This window comes from Hippocampus bargibanti, linkage group LG09 (assembly GCF_051943395.1).
Source record: "Hippocampus bargibanti isolate YZ-2025 linkage group LG09, ASM5194339v1, whole genome shotgun sequence".
Lineage (NCBI taxonomy): Eukaryota > Metazoa > Chordata > Actinopteri > Syngnathiformes > Syngnathidae > Hippocampus > Hippocampus bargibanti.
In genome coordinates this window covers 11283057-11299475 of record NC_142742.1, presented here as the reverse complement: position 1 = coordinate 11299475, position 16419 = coordinate 11283057, and the positions used below count along the sequence as shown (strand labels likewise).

Genomic DNA, 16419 nt, shown 5'->3' with positions numbered 1-16419 from the left:
CAATGAAATAAGAATCTGGCACGGTGTATGCTTCCACAAGGGGTCAGTGTTGCACAAATTTGAAATGTTAAAAACAATTACAGTATGCTGTTCGTATAGTACGAATATTCCAATGGTTCTTTAATTTTTAGAGATACCGAAACCAACCAGTTGTTATGCTCATTCACCGAACCCTTCATGAGTGATTTTTTTTCACAAATCAAAGATTTGTCAACCTTGGCTACTAGCTGCCCTTAGAAAATATTACAATTCCCATATAAAAGTTGTATTTGAGCCTGCATTTAAACCCCCGTAACAGAAAGCGTTATGAATTAAAGAAATGTACACCCACTTTTTTCCTTTCTTTGTTTCAATTTTCTTTCTTGGTTTTTATTTTATTATACTATAAAAATGGTTACACTGTAGCCGTTGAGGAATGAGCACACACGATTAAATGTGGAGACGTGTTTATTCCAACGGCTAACAAGTGGATCTGAACTGAACAGCAAAAGCAGTGTAATATATGTAATATGAACCGCCCCCTCCTCTGCACCTGCTGGGTGAGATGCCTGGTCCTAGTGCCCGCCACACAGCCCCCCCCAGAACACCCAGAAGGAAGGTCAAGGTGAAAATTTTGCAGGGGGCTTAACCAGCCTGCCCCAACGACTACGCAGTCCGTCTTTCGGTGGTGAAGGTGATTCGGGCGAGACCTCAGTGGGGGAACGACACTCAACCCTGGCATGCCGCGGTGAGGCTGGAGGTTTTGGAGGGCGTCCGCGACGTGGGGCCTGGGCAGGCGAAACGTCCTCGCCTGCAACTAAATGAGCCGGTTTGAGCCTGTCTATTGAAATGCCCTCCCTCCGCCCACCCATATCGAGCACAAAACTCTTTTCACCGTGTTCGAGCACCCTAAACGGGCCGTCGTACGGCGGTCGGAGGGGAGAGCGGTGGGCATCGTGACGCACAAAGACGAAACGGGCTGACCTAAGAGCAGACGGAACAAATATTTTGGGGACGCAGTGGTGAATTGGTGCTGGAGTCAGGGGCTCTGCTGGCAAAAGGGGGAATGAAGGTGCACCCGAAGCTTCAGGCAGAAATTCACCAGGAACGCGGAGTGGTTGACCGAGCACTAACTCTGCGGAGGCGGCGTTAAGGTCTTCTTTAGGGGCCGAACGTAACCCGAGCAGGACCCACGGAAGCTGGTCGACCCAGTTACCGTCCGACAGCGCGGCCCGTAGCGCGGCTTTCAGTGACCGATGGAAGCGTTCGCACATCCCGTTAGCCTGCGGGTGGTAGGCCATAGTGCGGTGTACCTGCACACCCAAGGACTGCGCCATGGCCGACCAGCGCTCGGACACAAACTGGGGGCCTCTGTCCGAAGTGATATCGGATGGCGTGCCGAAACGTGCGACCCAGGACGACAGAAATGTGCGGGCAATATCTGCCGAGGTCGTGGAGGACAGGGGGACTGCTTCCGGCCACCTAGTGGTTTGATCGACCATGATGAGGAGATGTGTGCAACCCTGCGAAGGAGGGAGGGGCCCGACCAGATCCACATGGACGTGGTCAAATCTCCTGTCCGGAATTGGAAAAGTTTCCAGGTTTGCTCGGGTGTGCCTGTGGACTTTGGCGCGCTGACATGCCACGCATGCAGCTGCCCACTTCCTGACGTCCTTCCGTAACCCAGGCCAGACAAACTTGGCCCCAAGTAGTTTGACTGACGCCCGGACGCCAGGGTCTGAAAGGGAATGAATAGAATCAAAAATTCGCAGACGCCACTCCTGCGGAACCACGGGACGAGTGCGACCCGTAGACACATCGCAGAGGAGAGCGGGACCCCCTTCACACAGTGCCACCTTCTCAAGTTTCAGGGCTGTGCCTGCTGCCTTGAGTTCGTGGATGTCCGGATCCTCAGATTGGGCGGTGGCCATCTCTGAAAAATCCACCCCGAGCTGGACTGGACACACAATCGCGCGTGACAAGCAATCGGCCACAGGGTTACATTTGCCGGCCACGTGCTGAATGTCTGTTGTGAATTCAGAAATGGCCGCCAAATGCCGTTGCTGTCGGGCCGACCACGGTTCAGTCACCTTTGACATGGCGAATGTGAGTGGTTTGTGATCCACATATGCGGTAAACCGGCGCCCCTCGAGGAGGAAACGAAAATGGCGCGTTGCAAGATAGAGTGCTAACAACTCTCTGTCGAAAACACTGTACTTGCGTTCGTTATCTTGCAGCTTCCGACTGAAAAATGCAAGGGGCTGCCATTCGTTCTCCACAAGCTACTCAACCACCGCCCCTACGGCAACATCAGACGCGTCGGTAGTCAAAGCTACCTGTGCGGTTGAGATTGGGTGGACCAGAAGAGTTGCACCCGCAAGAGCTTCCTTGGCCCGTTGGAAGGATTGTGCTCGTTGCGGTGCCCACTCGACGGGGTCGTTAGCCTTCTTTTTTCTCAAGGCGCCGTAGAGGGGTTGTAGGAGGTCGGCTGCGTGAGGAAGAAACCGGTTGTAAAAATTGATCATTCCCAAAAACTCCTGCAGAGCCTTAACTGTGGCCGGGCGGGGGAAATCCACCACTGCTTGTACTTTGGCGGGTAAGGGGATGGCGCCCTGTGGAGAAATGCGATGCCCCAAGAAATCGATCTTGGACAGACCAAATTGGCACTTAACAGGGTTAACTATAAGGCCGTGCGAATCAAGGCGCTTGAAAACTTCGGTTAAGTGCGACAGGTGTTCCTCCGGTGAAGGGCTGGCCACAAGGATGTCGTCTAGATAGACAAATACAAAATCAAGACCTCGCAAGACTGAGTCCATCAGTCTCTGAAAGGTCTGTGCCGCCCCCTTCAGGCCAAAAGGCATACGGAGGAATTCAAAAAGGCCAAAAGGGGTTATTACTGCAGTTTTTGGCACATCTTCTGCCCGTACCGGAACCTGGTGATAACCGCGAACGAGGTCAACTTTGGAAAAGATCACGGCTCCGGCCAAACGTGCGGAAAAGTCCTGGATGTGCGGAATTGGGTAACGGTCGTGTGTGGTTACATTATTAAGCCGACGAAAATCACCGCACGGCCGCCAAGAACCGTCACTTTTGGGGACCATGTGCAATGGTGAGGCCCACGGGCTGTTGGAACGCCTCACGATGCCCAAGCGCTCCATCGTCGCGAACTCCCCTTTCGCCATTGCCAATTTTGCCGCGTCGAGGCGACAAGCGCGGGCAAAAACTGGCGGGCCAACCGTGGGAATGAAATGCTCTACCCCGTGTTTAGTATCAGCATTGGAAAAGGCGGGTGTGGTTAACGACGGATAATCGGTCAGCAGGCATTCATAAACGTTACCCGATGTTAAATAATTTGCATGCGTTAACGCCCCGAGCCCTCCAGCCTCACACGGAAAAGTGGCGAAAGAGATGGCGTCAATCAAACGACGGTTGGCAATGTCCACAAGAAGTCCGTGAGCACATAAAAAATCGGCGCCAATTATGGGAACTGTGGTCGCGGCAACAATAAAGTTCCACTTGAATTCCCGTCCGTGGAAACGCACAGTCACCGACCTGGAACCGAAGTTAGCGATGGGCGAGCCGTTAGCTGCGCACAAGGCAGGCCCGCATCCACCTGCCATCTTGTCCGCAGCGGTGGGCGTCAGCAGGCTTACTTGTGCCCCGCTGTCCACAAGGAAACGTCTTCCTGACGAGGAGTCCGTGACGAAAAGCAGCTCGCTTTCGTTGCTGGCGCCCACGGCTGCTACTGGTTGTCGGGCGTTGACGATTCCTGTCGTCTCGTGGGAGCAGGGAGGTGCGCAGCGTCGAGCCTTGGCGCCAAACCGCTGATGGAAATAGCAGGTGGCTTTCCCGCGCCGCTTCTGCGATCCCACTGCGGCCACGACGGTTGGATCAATTTGCACGGCTAACCGCCGTATCGCCAGAAGCGCTCGATCTGCTTCTTCCGCCAAGCCACGATAGTCGCCGGTGGCTAGGCACGTCGAGTTAGCGAGCACGGCGCGCACTTCGGGTGGTAGCTGGCGAAGGAAAATGTGGGGGAAAAGGAATCCGCCATCATCCGCATTTAACAGCGACAGCATTTTGTCCATTAGATCCACTGCTGTTCCGTCGCTGAGTCTGGGAAGCGAAAGAAGTCTGTCTGCTCTCTCGGAGGCCGATAGCGTGAACCGTCGGAGCAGCCATTGTTTGAGCGCGTCGTACTTCCTGCATCGTGGAGGCGCGCGCAGAAGTTGCATCATGCGATGCGTTGTCGGTTGGTCGAGGGACGCCACGACCATGTAATATTTTAGGTCATCTGTCGTGACGCCTCGTAGGTGGAAAAGTGCTTCCACATGCTGGAACCACGAAGCCGGGTCGCTGTGCCAGAACTCGGGCAACTTCGCGGCGTAGGCGGCAGCTGCGAGTTTGGGCGCCGGTCGTGGCGACATGGCTGTAGAAGAAACATCTTCGTCCGTTGCCATGAACATTTCCATCGTCGGGGTCACCAGTGTAGCCGTTGAGGAATGAGCACACACGATTAAATGTGGAGACGTGTTTATTCCAACGGCTAACAAGTGGATCTGAACTGAACAGCAAAAGCAGTGTAATATATGTAACATGAACCGCCCCCTCCTCTGCACCTGCTGGGTGAGATGCCTGGTCCTAGTGCCCGCCACAACACATTTGTATTATCGAATGGATTAGAATTCCCTATGTGTTTTGTATTACAGTACTCACTTAGTTTTGGCTATTTTAAAATGGAACTATTCCAGCGTATTAACAGATGTAGCAGCGAGCTGTATGCTTTTTTTCTTGTCATTGACTGTATGACCAGTGAAACAATAATAAACTGAAAAAAAGTTGTATTACGCCGTACATTATTTGAAATGATAATTAAAAACACTACCACAAACAGAAATGCAGGTAGCTTACTGCACATGCTTTTATCAATCTGACCGTATGCAGCGATACAAAAATATATATGATTGAGGATTACATTTTCTGGTTTGCCGTGACAATAGTAGCGACCGGTGGCAGGCAGCATTGTCATTGGCTACAAGCAATTGAGCCAAAATGGCCCCGTATAGAAGTTGCAGTATGCTGCACATTATTTGAAATGAAAAAAAAATCCTATAACACGGGGAAAACGTATACATTGACAGGTGTGATAGCGGCCCAGTGACCAGTTTTTTGCCTGTTAACCTCACAGTGCACAGATCGTGTGTTCAATCCGGGCTCCGACATCCTTGTCTGCAGTTTGCATGCATACCCCCGGCCTACGTGGGTTTTCTATGGGTCTGCCGGTGACCTCCCACATTCCAAAAACATGCATGGCAGGCTGATTGAACCCTCCAAATTGTCCCTATCATGCATGTGTGAATGGTTTCTCTGTTCCCTGCGATTAACTGGCAATCGGTTCAGGGTTTCCTCCACCCCTACTGCCAGAAGACATCTGGGATAGGCACCAGCACCTTGGTGAGGCAAAGCGGTTCGGAAAATGAATGAATAAAACCCAAGATAAAAAAAAACACATTAAAAAATTCAAAAGATGAATACACTTTTTGTGCGATGTACTATCACAAAAGTCACACTTTGACTACTAAATGAACTAAATTTCCCAGAGCACTGATTGGACAAGCAATATGATAATTTGCAGTCAGTGATGGATAAGGAGGTGTGTCTTCACTAATTAACATGTTGAGTAACGTATGTCTTACCTTCCATGGCAGAGCCTTTGTCGAACCCCTCAGCTTAAGTTCTGTTTTGCTCCCACATTCTCCACACAATATTTCTTGGGTAAACAGACTGAAGATTCTAACTTGTATTTTAATGTAACTCCAAATGTCTGTAGTTTTTCATTCTGTGACCCTCGTGAGCGCTCAAGAAAACAAAGGGGTGGGGGGATATAAATTATTTGTAAATTAGATGCACTACAGGTTTCATTACATTTCATGGTTTGATTGTAAAAAGATCACCTGATTTATTTATTTTTTGACAATTTCATGATCAGAAAAATAAGTTACAGATGACAGAATGGCACTCTGGTTACTTGACATCAATATGTGTAAATTTGTCACACAATATTTTACAATCACATTGAACATTCCTGAAAGAGCTACAGTGAGACCTCCATTTACGAACTTAATTGGTTCCCAGACAGAGTGTGTAAGGCGAAAAGTGTGTATCTCAAAAAAAATTCCCATAGGAAACCATTAAAATGGGAATAATCCGTTCCCGGGTTTCCATAAAATATACTTTTCAACTAAATAAGCCTTATAACTACACACAACATACCTTATTCTATGTATAATAAATGTGCTATTGTATTGTATTGTATTGTATTGTAATTAAAGAAATAAACTGCTGTAAAATAAAGTTGTATTTACCTTTTTGATGGTCATTGATGGCTTATGGAAGGAGAGTCACCTTCCATATGGACTGTTGGTAACTTAACCTCTGGTGCTGTTCGGTCGTGTGCTTCCGCCGAAGATCACTCCGCCAGCCGTGGTGGGTGTGTATTATGAAAATAGTGCTTATTATAAGGTTTAATTTTCATACATTTGACGTTTGTAAGACAAAAAGTTTGTAAGTTGAGGTGTTTGTAAGTTGAGGTCTCACTGTATAACTATTTTCTGCTATCAAAAAAAACCCAAACATTTCAGTTTTTCCTTCGCAGAACACACAGTTACTGAAAATTCTACAGCAAACAACAGCGTGGTGAAAAGCAAAACAACACAACATCTTACATAACCGCCCACAGATGCTTTCATGTCACAGCTACGACCTAATCACGTAGTTTCAAAATGCAGTTTTTCATTGGACATTTTGGAGGGACTGTACCATGGCCACAGTATTGCCGTTGCTATGTTATGTTGTGGCGGGGACAGCAGTGATCCTGCATGCTATACAGTTAAGAAAAAAACGAAAACCCACCAATGATCATAATAAATAAATAAATAAATAGATAGATACAAAAATAAATAAGCATTTGACTTTTACCTGATGTTAGCTGAGAAAATGACCTGAACAGGGTAAGTGATGCATGGATTTGATCAACAAAACACTTGTTCTTCAATTTAGTTTGGCCCAGGAGGACTTTATAAAAAATAATCGCTCTCTGGTTGCAGAATGGATTCCCACACCTGTGATATGCAATAGCAATAAACGTGGTCACCCCGAAAATGGTTCAGAATAAGAGCTATATGACGAAACACATTTCATTATTCGGAAGGAACACTGGAACAACCTAACGGGATAGAATGAATGCAATAAATTTGACAGGAAAAGTGGTTACGTTAATTTTTCAGGACACTTGATAATGTTTGCTAGGCCAAATGACAGGATGATGCTTTGCACAACTGTTGTTTACATTGTGCAGATGTACCTAAAATTAAATCTCCAGGGTTCATATTCCAAAACAAAGTCACAGTGAAATTACAAGTCACTACAGACGCTCCCCGATTTACGAACATTCAAGTTACGAACAACGGTACATATGAACAGTTTTGCGGGTATGTTGAAAAATTTTCGGACAGAGATGCTGTAAATTAGATTGTGTATTGCACGCCTTTTTTTCCGGCCGAGCTTGCTTACGACTGGCTGCGTAGAGTGTGTGGGCGAGGAGGAAATCCCACTACCCAGTTGACACTCCAGGAGGATGCGATACATAACAAAAAGCTGGCACGTAATTCTGGAATTACAGCCTCAGTAATGGCTGATGGTAGATCCAAGAATATATGTCATCATACTACAGTAAGTGTGAATTTACGCAGTGTGCGTTTTATACTTTCCCGTTCAGTGTTTGACTTAAACATACATTCCATACAAAATATAGCACTGAAGCAACTTACGAACAAATTCACCTTATGAACGACCGCTTGGAATGTATCACATTCATAAGGTGGGAAGCGTCTGTAATTGGCACATTCCAGTCAAGTGTACAAGTAGGTGCAGTCCATCCCACACAATATTCATTGCACGCTTCAGTGTGAATGCCTTACGACCTCACAATCAGAAGGCGTTCACACCGAATCTGCACCTGAAGTTGTATCAGTCACTCCAGAAATAGAAACTTGGGCCACTTTCACTCGGCTGTTTGCATCACTGCCTCCACTCTCTTTGGGCCTGACGTTCCTGCTGTTCCAATCACTCTCCCCGCTGTTGTCCAGAGGCTGCTCGCTTCCCCTGCACAGGCGGCAGATGTTGCAGAAAGCCCCACGCAAGTCCTTGCTCCTCATGGCGTAGATGATGGGGTTAATGGTGGAGTTCAACAGGCACAGCATGCTGCAGAAGGCAAATAAGGTCTTGATAAAATCGTCCACTTTTCCCAAGAGGTCGTAAACCATGATGGCTAAGAGCGGCCCCCAGCAGATGATGAGAGCCACCAAGATGAGCACGAGGGTCTTGGCCAAGCGAAGGTCCATGCGGACCTGCTCGGGCCTCACCGTCTGAACCTTGGTGCCCTCCGCCGTGTAGACAACGATGCTCCTCTGGGAGGTGCGGCTTAGCATGCGCACAGCGTGGTGGTGCAACTTCCACAAGATGAACATATAGGCGTAGATAATGAAGAGCAGCAGGACGCTGGTCATTCCGATCCAGAACATCAGATATTTCTGGTCGATGAGGGGGAAAATGTCTGAACAGACCGAGTTGAGGCGCTTGCAGTTCCAGCCCAGCAAGGGCAGCAGCGCAAACACTATGGACACGCCCCACATGATACTGAAAGCCACCACCGCTTTGGTCTTGGTCACGATACGCTTGTAGGACATGGGCCTGTGGATGGAGATGTAGCGGTCGATGGCGGTGAGGAAGAGGCTGCCCACGGAAGCGGTGAAGGAGGCGATGACGCCAGCCAGCTTGAAGAGGAAAACCTCAGGGCTGTCCTTCCTGTGCAGAACATGGAAGTCCAAGAAACTGTAGACAAAAATGATACTGCCAATGAGGTCCGCCACAGCCAAGCTTCCTATGAAGTGGTAGGACGGTCGCGATCGTAGCATCTGTGAATGCAAAATGATGCACAGCACCATCAGGTTCTCTAGCACCGTGAAGGAACCCAAAGTGAGAGCCAAGATGGTGATGGCCAGTTGTTGGCCAGGAGTGAGGATCATAAAGCACTCCATGTTGTCCACAAAGTTCTCCGCGCACTTTGCCGCCATCCCATCAGTGTCATTACTCAGCAGAATGTCTGACATATTAGTGGGGAAAATGACCGCATTGGTGCTGTAAATGACGTTGTTTGTGATACTAATGGACGGAGAGTGCATTTTTCCAGAGCGGAATCCAAGCTTGGTGGAACTTTCATCGTAGATGGCGTCGTTGGAGCCCAGGTATGGCACGATTGTGGTCATTGCGGCACCAGAGAGCCCATGCAGCTTCATGGCTCCGAGAGTGGTTCAGTGGAATGGTGTGCAGAAAGTCTAAATCACAAAATAGAAGGTCATTTTTCTTATACAATAATGCATTACAGCTGACTTATCACCTCCAAAAAGAATGAACTTTCCATGTATTGACATAATGGCCAGCATTAAAATATAGCGGCACTGTAGGCCCAAGTGTTTATGAGACATTGTACAGATGCTCCCCTACTGACAATCATTTGAGTTACAAACAGCAATACATATGCGCATTTTTGTAGTAACTATTCTCTCCAGTTGCACATGTACATATCTTTATAGAGCATATATTTTATTAAATGTTTATTTTTCAGTACAAAGCAATACATGTTACTTCAACATACTTATATAAACCTTTAAAGGACAACCGACGTTTCCGGACAAGTGTCCATAATTTGTAAAATGGCTTCAAATGACTTCTACTGAGCGTATTTTAATAAGATTCCACCGCATATAGCTATATTTTACGTTTTAAGACTCGCTCTGAATATTCAGGAAGTCTTGTTTTTGAGTTGGTGACGAGTCCGTACGTGACGTCACGAAAGGACCGCCCCCTGACCGAAAAAAGACACATTGTAGCAGTCCTTCCATCACGTTAATGTATTTTGCTGTACATGTTTGGTCTGAGAACCGTGTTGCACCCAAAAGCCGCCAGAAGAGGGCATCCAAGCTCCATATAAGGAATTTATCAGCCTGTGGAAGCGGAGGTGGCCACTGGAGGTCGCCATTTTGTGCCTCTTTTTTTGGAGTGAGAGATTTTCCCCCAATGTTGCCTCAAAATGGCACATATAATTCTTTAATCGATTGAATCAATTGACCTTATGAACGACCGACCATTCAGAATGTATCTTGTTCGTAAGTTGGGGAGTGTCTAATTCTCAATGGATCCTATTTTCGTAGACAGGTGCATATGCGCTTGACATAAAAATTGGGCTGTAAGGTGACTAGTGAATTTGGTCAACTAGCAGATAACCTGAGCCTCACCCATATGTGTGGTGAATGTCATAATTTTTCAATCAAAATCTCTATTACTCTATGGCAGCCAACTTCATATCAAGGAGATCTTAGAGTTCCTTTTAAATGTGTCCACCACTGTCATAAATGGACTACTGAATTTAAAGGGAAGTCAAAAGTCAGCTGTGTTCTCTTCCACTGTGTTGCAAATGTCCATTTTCTGCCTCTAATGTGACAAAAAAGTTGCACAAATGATTTGAAAATTATTTTAAGGAAAATTTAAAGGTACCATATTTTCTGGTGTACAAAGCGTACCCAAAAGCCTTGATTTTCTTCAAAAGATGCCCCTGCGCCTTATACGCAGGGGCACGTTATATGTGAAGTAATATTGAGCCATAACAGGTCTCGCAACTACTGTCAGCAGCCACCGACTCCATTTCCCCCTGTAGAAGAAGTAGTGCGTAACCCCAGCATCTACTGTAGCGCCTTATAATGTGGTGTACCTTATATTTGGAAAACATAAATTTATATATTATATTTGGAAAACGTATGTCATTCACTGAAGTTGTGCCTTATAGTCCATTGCGCCTTATATATGGAAAAAGTTTGGAAATACACCATTCATTGGGGGTGCGCTTTATACAGCGTAAAATACGGTAATTTTGAACTGCGACAAGTCTTGCATCTACTGTCAGCAGCAGCCGACTCCATTTTCCGCTGTAGAAGAATTTGTGTCACCCCAGCCTATAGTTTAACACCTTATAATGTGGCGTACCTTATATTTGGCAAAATTATACTGTATATTTATATATTATATTCGGAAAACTTTTTTCATTCATTGAGGGTGCACCTTATAGTCCTTCTATATTAGGGCTCTCAAACTCAATTGACCCGAGGGCCGCTGGAGGCAGAGTCTGGGTGAGGCTGGGCCTCATGAGCATCATGATTTCCACAAGAAAATTACAGATAAAACATTCCAATGTTCTCAAAATCTTTATTTTGAACACACAAAAAACGAATTAAACGAATAGATGGAAAAATGAATACAAAAAAATTAACTAGTCATAAATAAATAAAATAATTATAATGATCATAAGGCAGATAATGTAGCCACAAGGGGGCACAAGCCAGTGTCTTATTGTGCCGGTCCCAAGCCCGGATAAATACAGAGGGTTGTGTCAGGAAGGGCATCCGACGTAAAAAAAATTGCCAAAACAAATATGCGAATCAAACCTATGAATCCCATACCGGATCGGTCGAGGCCCGGGTTAACAACGACCGCCATTGGTACTGTTGACCTTCAGGGTGCCAGTGGAAAATGGACTACTGTTGGTCGAAGAAGGAGAGGAGGGAGGTGTGCCCGGAGGAAAAGAGAGAAATGGAACGCCAAGAGTATACAACTAAGAGTAGGAACTTTGAATGTAGGAACAATGACAGGTAAAGGTAGAGAGCTGGTTGACATGATGCAGAGAAGGAAGGTAGACATACTGTGTGTCCAGGAGACCAGGTGGAAAGGGAGCAAGGCTAGAAGCTTAGGGTCAGGGTTTAAGTTGTTCTATCATGGTGAAGACAGAAAGAGAAATGGAGTTGGGGTTATCTTAAAAGAGGAGTTTGATAGGAATGTCTTAGAAGTAAAAAGATCATCAGATAGAATGATGAGTCTGAAGCTAGAAATTGAAGGCGTGATGTTCAATGTTGTTTGTGGGTATGCCCCACAAGTAGGATGTGAGCTAGTGGAGAAGGAGAAATTTTAGTTGGACTTTGATGAAGTCATACAGAACATCCCGAGAAATGAGAGGGTTGTAATTGGTGGAGACTTCAATGGACATGTTGGCGCAGGAAACAAAGATGATGAGGAGGTGATGGGCAGGTTTGGACTCCAGATGAGGAACGCTGAAGGACAGATGGTGGTTGACTTTGCTAAGAGAATGGAAATGGCTATTGTGAATACTTTCTTTCAGAAGAGACAGGAACATAGGGTGACCTATAAGAGTGGAGGCAGAAGTACACAGGTAGACTACATTTTGTGTCAACGGCGCTATCTTAAGGAAATCAGTGACTGCAAAGTAGTGGTTGGTGAGAGTGTAGCCAGACAGCATAGGTTGGTGGTGTGTAGGATGACGCTGGCAGTGAGGAAGATGAAGAAACCAAAGGCTGAAGTGAGGACAAAATGGTGGATGTTGAAAAAGGAAGAGTGTTGCATGATATTTAGGAAGGAGGTTAGACAAGCATTGGGTGGGCAAGAGGTCCTTCCAGATGACTGGCAAACTACAGCGAACATAATCAGAGACACAGGTCGGAAAGTACTTGGTGTATCGAGTGGAAGAAAGGTAGATAAGGAGACTTGGTGGTGGAATGGGGAGGTGCAGGAGTGTATACAAAGAAAGAGGTTAGCAAAGAAGAAGTGGGACAGTGACAGGACGGACGAGAGTAGACAGCAGTACAAGGAGATGCAGCGCACGGTTAAAGTAAAGGTGGCAAAGGCCAAGCAAGAGGCCTATGATGATTTGTATGCTCGGCTGGACAGCAAGGAAGGTGATACTGATCTTTACAGGCTGGCGAGACAGAGAGACAAAGATGGTAAGGACCTGCAGCAGGTTCGGGTGAGTAAGGATAGAGATGGCAATGTATTAACAGGTGCCAGTAGTGTGATGGCAAGATGGAAAGAGTACTTTGAAGAATTGATGAATGAGGAAAATGAGAAGGAACAAAGAGTAGAAGACGTGACTGTTGTGGACCAAGATGTAACAAGCATTAGCAAGGATGAAGTGAGGAGGGCGCTAAAGAAGATGAAGGGGGGAAAGGCACTTGGGCCTGATGATTTACCAATCGAGGTATGGAAGTGTCTTGGAGAGGTGGCGGTGGTGTTCCTGACTGGGTTATTCAACAAGATCTTAGATGGTGAACAGATGCCTGAAGAATGGAGACAAAGTGTACTCGTGCCCATTTTTAAGAACAAAGGAAATGTGCAGAGTTGTACTAATTACAGAGGAATAAAGTTGATGAGCCATACAATGAAACTCTGGGAAAGAGTAGTTGAAGCTAGACTAAGAGCAGAAGTGAACATTTGTGAGCAGCAGTATAGCTTCATGCCAAAAAAAAAGTACGACAGATGCAGTGTTTGCTTTAAGAATGCTGATAGAGAAGTACAGAGAAGGTCAGAAGGAATTGCATTGTGTCTTTGTAGATCTGGAGAAAGCGTATGACAGGGTGCCCAGAGAAGAGCTGTGGCATTGCATGAGGAAGTCTGGAGTGACGGAAAAGTATGTCAGAGCGGTACAAGACATGTATCATGACTGTAAGACAGTTGTGAGGTGCGCTGTCGGTATGACTGAGGAATTCAAGGTGGAGTTGGGACTCCACCAGGGGTCAGCTCTGAGCCCATTCTTGTTTGCTATGGTGATGGACAGGCTGACAGACGATGTTAGACAAGAATCTCCTTGGACCATGATGTTTGCAGATGACATTGTGATCTGTAGCGAGAGATGTGGAGATATGCCCTGGAAAGGAGAGGAATGAAGATCAGTCGCAGCAAGACGGAATATATGTGTGTGTGAATGAGAGGGATCCAAGTGCAAGAGTGATGCTACAGGGAGAAGAGATAAATAAGGTGGAGGATTTTAAGTACTTGGGGTCAACTGTCCAGAGCGATGGAGAGTGTGGAAAAGAGGTGAAGAAGCGTGTCCAGGCAGGCTGCAGCGGCTGGAGAAAAATGTCAGGTGTGATATGTGATGGAAGGGTTTCTGCTAGGATGAAAGGAAAAGTGTATAAAACCGTGGTCAGACCAGCCATGATGTTTGGACTGGAGACAGTGCCACTGAAGAAAAGACAGGAAGCAGAGCTGGAGGTAGCAGAGCTGAAGATGTTGAGGTTTTCTTTGGGAGTGACCAGGTTGGATAGGATCAGGAATGAGTACATTAGAGGGACAACTCATGTTAGAGGCTTTGCAGAGAAAGTCAGAGAGGCCAGACTGAGATGGTGTGGACATGTCCAGAGGAGAGAGAGTGACTATATAAGGAGAATGATTCTGAGCCTTGAACTGCCAGGCAGGAGACCGAGAGGAAGACCGAAGAGGAGGTTAATGGATGTGGTCAAAGAGGACATGAGACTAATAAAGGCAAATCCAATCCAATCCAAAGGTAGCTGGTGTGAGAGAAGAGGATGCACAAAACCAGGATAGATGGAGGACACTGATTCGCTGTGGCAACCCCTGAGGGGAAAAGCCGAAAGGAAAAGAAGAAGAAGAAGAAGATCATAAGGCAGATACAGACAACTGAAAAAAAAACCACAGGAAAAAGAATTATTTTCATAAAGTTTCAAATGTCTGTATTCACAGTTCTTTAACCTTTAACTTTCTTCACATAAAGAAAATATTGAACATGAACTGTCCTAAACATGGATTTGTTACAAATTGTTTGTGGTCACAAAACATTGTGGAATTAGTCAAAGCTGAGGGTGCAGTTGCAGTTTGGACAAAAAGGTGTGACTTTTTTTCTAGATTGTAAAAATGTAAAACAATTTTGAAATAGCTCTTATGAATGCAACAAAGTCATGATCATATTGTTCAATGGATAACTCAACGCTATCTTCATCCATGATTTGTATTTGACCCCATTAAGAGAGTGTTGCTACAGTAAAGTGGTTATGACCTCATACATACAAATGTGGCAGAGAGTACAATATGTTTTTATGACTTAAAAATATGCAGGATAATGTCATTGTATCTTTGCTGGGGTGAATCAGTTCATCAGCAAGATGACAGCCGGGCAGACAATAGTGAGAAAGCGAACAGTTGATGGCAAGGTTGCATGGCCTCAGGGGAAATCACTGCATTAAGTATGTAAGAGAGTCAAAGCGTGCTTATCAATTAAAAGCCGGTCATTCATGGGTTTCTAATTCAATAATCATCGGCTTAATGAAGTGTCAAAATGTCCATTCAGACATTGTGATTTTGGATTACTTCAATTAGTAGCAGATATGTTTTGCATAAAAATATCTCTATGTGCTATATTGGCTTTTAATTATGCATGCCATTTACAAGGGAGAATGGAAAATTCTCAAGTAATTTGGAATAAATTAACAAAATAGATATAAGAGCAATTGTGCACTTCTTCGGTAAAAGCAACATTATTTCTTAATTTTCATCTTTTCATTTCTTAACCCTGATTACAAACTCCCGAGTTAACTTTTAAAAAGTTGCTGCCACTTAAAAAAAAGTACTTATCACTTTAAAAATGAATTAAAACAGTGATCAAGCTGCAAATGAAATAACATGCATCTACATACCTTGACTTGGCCCTTGTCCATGACTCAACACAGATGTACAGAATCAGAAATAAACATCTTCATCTCATTTAGTTGCCAGTCCTTAAAATAAGTCAATTAAAAACAGACTGTAATTATGTGTTTTGTGATAACTTGCCTGCAGTCTTATCGCATGTTGACTAGGATGTCCTCGTCGCTCGGAGTGAAAGCCAGCAGCGGGTGGGAGTGCGTGGGTGTCTCTTTTTTTTTGTAAGCGCGTGTGCGCCCGGTCACGTGGTGTCACACGCAAGTGAGGTGAATGCGCGCGCACCCACTCTCATCTCATCATCCCAACCATCTCGTTATTAATAAATGAGGAGGGAGGCAACCACACGAACACAAAGATGAAATATTGTTGGTATTAGTAGAAACAGTAATGGCTGACTCTTCATGTTATCTTCTGAATTATATTATGGGGGGCAATTTGAATCAATTGATTATGCCCTGATTAAAATTGTGACTTTATAATAAATGATTGGGGTTTTACACAGAAAAGAAAGTAAACTTTAGTATCTAATTTTCTTTCACTTGAAAATAATTTAGTAGTTGTTTACACAGCCGCATGCCACAAATGTGGTTGTTGTTTTCCACTTAAAAACGTCTACATCCACTAAAAAGCATTTATCCACAATATCATATATTTTGATTTAGTGTGTGTGTGTGTATACAGTGTTTATGAAATGCATTATTATTATATATGGCATTTTTTGTTGTTTATTATGTGATTACAGTGGTGGGCCGTCAGGGCCTGCAAGGACTTCTCTGCTGGCCTAAAAATATCAGAATCACAGACTAATGTCAATTATATTAT

General features: G+C 45.3%; 1 protein-coding gene across 1 annotated transcript; it reads right to left on the bottom strand.

Annotated features, from left to right (window-relative positions):
* Positions 1 to 5986: 5986 nt before the first annotated feature.
* On the bottom strand, positions 5987 to 15703 carry LOC148893657 (cannabinoid receptor type 1B-like). Its single transcript, XM_089004534.1, has 2 exons — positions 15591 to 15703; positions 5987 to 9374 (listed from the first exon to the last, which is right to left on the bottom strand). The coding sequence occupies exon 2, from the start codon at positions 9333 to 9335 to the stop codon at positions 7980 to 7982; it is 1356 nt and encodes a 451-aa protein (XP_088860660.1). The 5' UTR covers positions 9336 to 9374; positions 15591 to 15703; the 3' UTR covers positions 5987 to 7979.
* Positions 15704 to 16419: the final 716 nt, after the last annotated feature.

Excerpts from the sequence above, each read along its gene's own strand:
- LOC148893657 (XM_089004534.1), bottom strand. The coding sequence starts at position 9,335 with ATGAAGCTGCATGGGCTCTCTGGTGCCGCAATGACCACAATCGTGCCA.